The sequence below is a fragment of the Linepithema humile genome, chromosome 1 (assembly GCF_040581485.1).
Source record: "Linepithema humile isolate Giens D197 chromosome 1, Lhum_UNIL_v1.0, whole genome shotgun sequence".
NCBI lineage: Eukaryota > Metazoa > Arthropoda > Insecta > Hymenoptera > Formicidae > Linepithema > Linepithema humile.
The window spans coordinates 38,097,962-38,103,961 of record NC_090128.1 but is presented as its reverse complement, the minus strand read 5'-3'; the positions used below and the strand labels follow the sequence as shown (position 1 = coordinate 38,103,961).

General features: G+C 37.2%; 1 protein-coding gene across 10 annotated transcripts in view; it reads right to left on the bottom strand.

Annotated features, from left to right (window-relative positions):
* Positions 1 to 6,000, bottom strand: part of LOC105674041 (uncharacterized) — a 42,734-nt gene continuing 36,734 nt past the window's right edge. For 2 of the 10 annotated variants that reach the window (XR_010888105.1, XR_010888107.1), the window contains exons 2-3: positions 1,320 to 2,474; positions 1 to 791 (exon numbers count right to left, since the gene is read on the bottom strand). Coding sequence is in view for 3 of the 10 variants with exons in the window: in XM_012370134.2 (XP_012225557.1) it covers positions 1,488 to 1,645; positions 2,251 to 2,474; positions 3,400 to 3,449 (432 nt within the window). In the remaining 7 variants the exon portion in view is untranslated. The other 8 variants (XR_010888108.1, XR_010888110.1, XR_010888109.1 and 5 more) reach the window with 8 other exon arrangements.

Genomic DNA, 6,000 nt, shown 5'->3' with positions numbered 1-6,000 from the left:
TATATTGACATTAAAAATACATTATGTTTGCACATTATTAGTATTTAATATTAATTGTATTTGCTACGAAAAGTTTCGAAGATTTTGGAAAAATAATATGCGAATTTAACACGTTTGCGAACTTACGAAAAGAAAATTCTAAATTTACATCTTTTTACATTCCTAGTTATGATCTTATATAAAAATGTGCATTGCATTGCGTTTAGGATACAATTTAAACTTGTTATCATGTTAAACTTTTAAAATAGTCTCGTGCAAGGTTAAAAAAAATTTGTTTTATAATGTTTGATAATTTATTCTTCCATTTTGTGGCAACCTGATAAATTTATCAGATTGCGATTCATAAAATTATGTATCTGTAGTATTTACATGGTTTTTCATAACAATCTTTCCAATTATTTCCGTTATATTTGTCCGCTGTATTCGGGGAGCCGCGATTATCGTTCGCATGCGAAACGGCCGGGCATTTTTCAGCGTTGTGCGTTGTATTATTTAAAAAAGCAGCGTCCCCAGTAGCAGCGCGGAGCCATCCATTATCCGTAGTCCCGATAAATCCCGCCGAGGTGTTCGGGCTCCTTGTGTTTGGCGGATATATCAAGGTTTCCTTCGTCTCGTCGCGCCCCGCGCTAGGACGCGATCATCGTCCTTTTCTACTTGTTTCTCCTCACGCCGCAGACTTTCGAATCAGCCGAGATTGTCGATGCGATTCAGAGGCGGATGAGCGCACCGATAAATCGAGAGATTTTTCTCTCGGCCACCCGTTACTCCCGAGTGTTGACAACTGACATCGTCTAAAAAACGACGCGAATGATTAGACGTGATAATTAGGCGATGAAGATTATATATGAAAAAAGTAATCGATACGATTGAAGGATTAGGGAAAGATAGGGAAATGAATGGATACATAGGTGTGCACGTTGCTATATTTTTATAGCAAAAACTTCTAACGACACTATTTTATAAAATTAGCAAACGAAGGGCGAATAAACGGCGTTAATGTTTTATAACTTATCGCTGTAACTTTCACATCCCTTTACTTTGATCAAAAGATTAATTCTACAGTTTATTATTCTCATTTACAAATTACTTCCGAATTTTTTATCAAGGCGAAGTGGCTCAACGTCCATCGTCGCTAAGCGAGAAAATTTAGTAGACGACGACGAGCCGGCTAACGATTTAAGCCGTAACTTCAGAACTTTTGCGGCGCCACTATTTTTCTGAAAGTAAGGTCCGGAAAAGGGGCGGAGGGCTTGTCGCAGATTAATTTTCGCGAATATAGCGGCGAGACTGATTTGATTTAAATCTGTCCAAGCGCCTACCTAAATTGGTTCCTGCGGGAGACAGCGACGTTGCCTTATTCTTGCGACTCCTGCCGGAACCGCGTTTTTCCCCGCCATCGAGAGATTTTCACACCGATGCCGCGCCGCTGATGGTGGTGGTGGCTGTCGCGAACGCAGGTAGTGCTTTGTAGCAACGGTAAATCCTCGTTAGATCCGTGAGAAAAACAAAGGCGAAGGTGGACGCCTGAACCGACTCGGTGATATTCTTTCCCTCTCTCTAGGTTTCTTATCGCGCGAAAGAGTTGTCTGTCTTTGTGCGGTTTCTGGTTCTGCCATTGTCACAGCTTCCTCGCTTTTTTTATGTCCTGAAACATTAGATCATATTGTGTCATTAAGGGAGAAAAATCTCGACTGCAGAATCTACTTGGGTTGTTTGTTGAATCTTCGGTATGTCTTCATGATTAATTGCGATACAATTTTTTTTCAATCGCGTTGCGATTTTGAAAAATCAAATTTTAGCAGTCGCGACGTAGATAGATCTGTTCAAGTGTTAATTTCTATTATTATATTGATTATTTGTCGCGGAAAAAAGTTCTATGGACTAGAAAACGTTGTGCAAACGCGTTGACTAAACATCTCAAAGGCTAAACGCTCGTTTTTGAGATGTAGACAAACCGGAAAGCTGCCAACCCGCGTATCTCAAGCAACATAGTATATACAGTATTCTTGGCTGACGAGTCTCCGAGAGAGCACTCGATAGGCTAAGTAAATCAGAGGCCTTTGGCCAAGAGCGAGGCCACCCTTTAACCCCCATACCATCTCCGCGGTTCCCTCCTGTCGTCCCTTGCGTGATAGTAGAAGTGGGGATGGCAGGGGCAACAAAGGGTCGGCTAAGAGCTCTTCAGCGACCACTCGCGCACCTTCCCCAACCTAGGAAGCATCACCTACTCTTCGGTTCAACTAGTCTTACTTGCTTGCTTGCTTGCTTGCTGTTGCTGCTTGCTTGCCCCATGACGTGATTTCCAACGAAATGTGTTTACCGTAAACCGTATCAAACTGTCGAGGACCGGCCTGCCCCAGCGTTGTAGCTGTCTGTCTTTTTCGAGTATGTCGATAAAAGTACGTATCTCAGTTTTGTAGCCGCCGTTTGTGGTGGTCATCAAGCAATCTCTCACTATTTTCGCAGAATTTGACCTGAAAAAAGATTTGATCGTGCAGTCAGATTTCTTACGACTGACATTTCAAATTATGATTTAGATGAAATTAACTGTGCAAGCGAAGCAATTGAAATATTACTGTAACTTTATGAACTGATGTGAAATAATACTCAAATTATTAAATTTTTATAAAATTTTCTTATAAAATGATATTAATGCACCCGCTTGCAAATAAATTATCATTAAATTTCAAACTTGTTGCAAAAAGAAATATAAGTATACTGCAGATTTAATATTATAATTGCTTTTGAAGCAATATCCACAAAAGTAAGAAATAATAAAAAAATTGAAGTTTAAATCTAGACATTACTACACTGGAAAAAAAGTTTTGTTGTATTATAAGAAATTCTGGTTGATTCTACTAGTACGTTTGTTCAAAAATGGACGAAACAAATTTGTTGTTGGAATTACCAGAAGATTCTGTTAAATTTCATCCTGTTTAAATCTATCAGAATTTCTTGTAAACCTTACTACATCGTGTTGTTAGATTTACAAAACTCTACCAGAATTTCTTGTAAATCTTACCACATTGTGTTGTTAGATTTACAAAACTCTACCAGAATTTCTTGTTAACTTTACTATATCGTTTTGTTAGGTTAACACAACTTTGTAGTTAAAAAACAAGTTCGGATAAGTGTGGTTTTTGTAAAATACTAACAATATATTTTGGTTTAAAGTATACTCAGTGATGTGATGTTTCCTACCGGGCTCCCGGCTCCCGAGCCCGGTAGGAAACACACACATTACATCACTGGTATACATATATTTCATTAAAAAAAAAAAAAAACACCACGTGATCATAAAACTTTTCGGATGTAAGGCTGATGGCAGAGACCGAGACGTAAAAACTTATGTATGTCGTAGTCGTTTCCACACGTATCCAATAACCTTTCACGACTTACGTTTTTCTCTGCCTTACCATACGTCCACGACAGACGTCTACGACAGACATAAGTGCTTACTTCTCGTTCTCTGTCATCGGCCTAACTAATATTCCGTAATGGATTCCACGACGCGACGTAAAACTTTAGCGAGCTCAGTTGAGACTGTTCCGACTGCTTAACGCCATTGCTTCGCGAAAGATCTAATGCGCGCGATACACGCCGCGAGTAGCGAGGGCGCAGTAGCAGTGTAACAAATGAATGCGGCGAACAGTTGATCAACCGTTTAGTGAGTGATGACAAAACTGTTGCAGAGCGCTGCGATTTATGTAAATATAACAAGAAGTTTTGTAGATCCAACAAGAAAACACTTATTCAAATCCTTATAGTAAAGTTAACCAAACGGTGTTGATATAAGGTGTAAAATTTTGTGACAATAACCAGAAATTCTGTTTCGTTCGACTAAAATACGGTCAACCAGAAGAATTTTGTTAATATAATAAAACCATTTTTCTCAGTGTACTGTTCTATTTATGTAAGTATTATGTAAAGTAAAAATAATCGTAAAAATGACGCTGTATCGATTGTTTTCTGCTATTTTATGGCGAGAGGATTTAGTTTTTGCGACTTATATAGTCTATGTTGCTCACTTAATACGAATTGAGTTTTCCTCCCGGGATTTCGCTTTTAGCGTTGATCTCTCCTTTTAGCGACCGTTGTCCGCTTTTTCTTCCGGATCTCGTTATTGTTGCAAAAATTGAAAAGAATTTAATCATATATGCGAGAAGTTAGCTTCGTAAAATTAAAAAAAATTCTTTTATTTTGAATTATTTTATTTGGGATCAATTTTTATCTATAAGGTATTTTGGAAATATATATAATGTTATATAATATACACACAACACACACATACACACAATAAATATATTAAAAATAGATTTCAATCATATGCGTATTCGAATTTAATTGGTTTCAGAATTATAATCGTCTTTTGAAGCGCATAATTATAATTATTTGGTAATGAATATGTTTCCACAGTTAAATTTATAGATACATGACATAATTTATTATTATGTCTACTATTTAAATAATATATCATTATTTAAATATAAACGACAGATTTTGTATATTTTTTACATTATCAAAATCTAAACTAAATCAATACATTTGTATCAATATCTTTATCTTTCAAATTAAAATTGTCGGTTTATGGTTTGATATTATTGAGACCGTGGATATATAAAAATTTTATATTCTTATATTGGAACAACATCGAGATAAACAATTCTCGTCATCAATCAATACGTCAGCATATTGATGATTAAAAGTTCGCATCACTTACACGTCGGAATAATTTCGATAGCGATGGTCGGACGACTTGGATTCTCGTAAACATATCGGACGGGACCCAACGGTCCGTTGACAAACACGCCGACTGCGATCTCGATAAATATCGGTGCTGCACTCCGATATAAATATCATGTTCGACTTCGATAAATACTGGGCATGGTTAATCGACGCTTGCCGGAATTAAAAGCTTATTGATTATCGGAATGTAATTCCCGCCTGGATGATACCCGCCCGCCCATTATCCTCCACCTACGTACCGATCAAGCTGTTCTTGGCTTGTAAAGGATAATAGTGAACGTTGCGAGCTGACCGTTCAAAGTAGCTGTTACCACGCGATCGAACTCAGAGCTTAGTGGGATTATTATGATAATAATTAAACGCGTGCATCCTCCACATTTGTATTCGTTGCGATGCAACGTCGCTTTATTAAAGCCGGTTTATTCTACTTTTTATTCATAATTCATTCAGCGAAGTTAATTTCGGTGTATAATGTATTATACAAATATGCCAGTTTAGATGAATAAAATTGTCAGTGTGTTATGCAAGCTATTCTAAATTTTCATTATAAACTTCAAAAAAAAAATTTGCGAGAGAAATATTTTCGTTATAATTACAGAGATACTTTATATTGAAGAAGTCTTTGCGAATTAGGTTTCAGAAATATGAATAAGTAACGAAAAATAATTAATGTTTTCGGACTTTGTTATATATATATATATATATATATATATATATATATATATATATATATATATTTATATTTTTTAATTAATACAACACGTAGATGATACGCGGATATTTGTAGATATGCACACACGATTTATTTTTTGTTTAATCGAAGAATCTTCTGCGCAATTACTGGAGATTCGCTGCTCCGAGTGCAGCAGAGCAAATTTTGCGAGCGCACGGCTGGATCCAGATTCTTGCCGTTCAGGAATATGAAGTGCATCTGGGTCGTGACCAGAAGCAGCCTAGCACCCGGTATAATCGCTCTGAACAGGCCGGAAGCTATTTCCGCCCCAATTTGCAATCCGATAAATACCAGTGAACCAGCGTCAAATACCACCGCGCCCAGTCTCAGACAAAAGCCGACTGCTTCGTTTGCGGTGTGCAAAAGTCTCATTGTTATTGTTTCGTTGCGAAACGTACCGTTGCACTCTTCCCGCGATAAGAATAGATACGCTCACTTATTGCTATTCTTCAAATCTCTCCGCATTTTAATTTCTCCATTCACCGAAATACACATTTTAATCGTGCAAACTTTGACAGTTA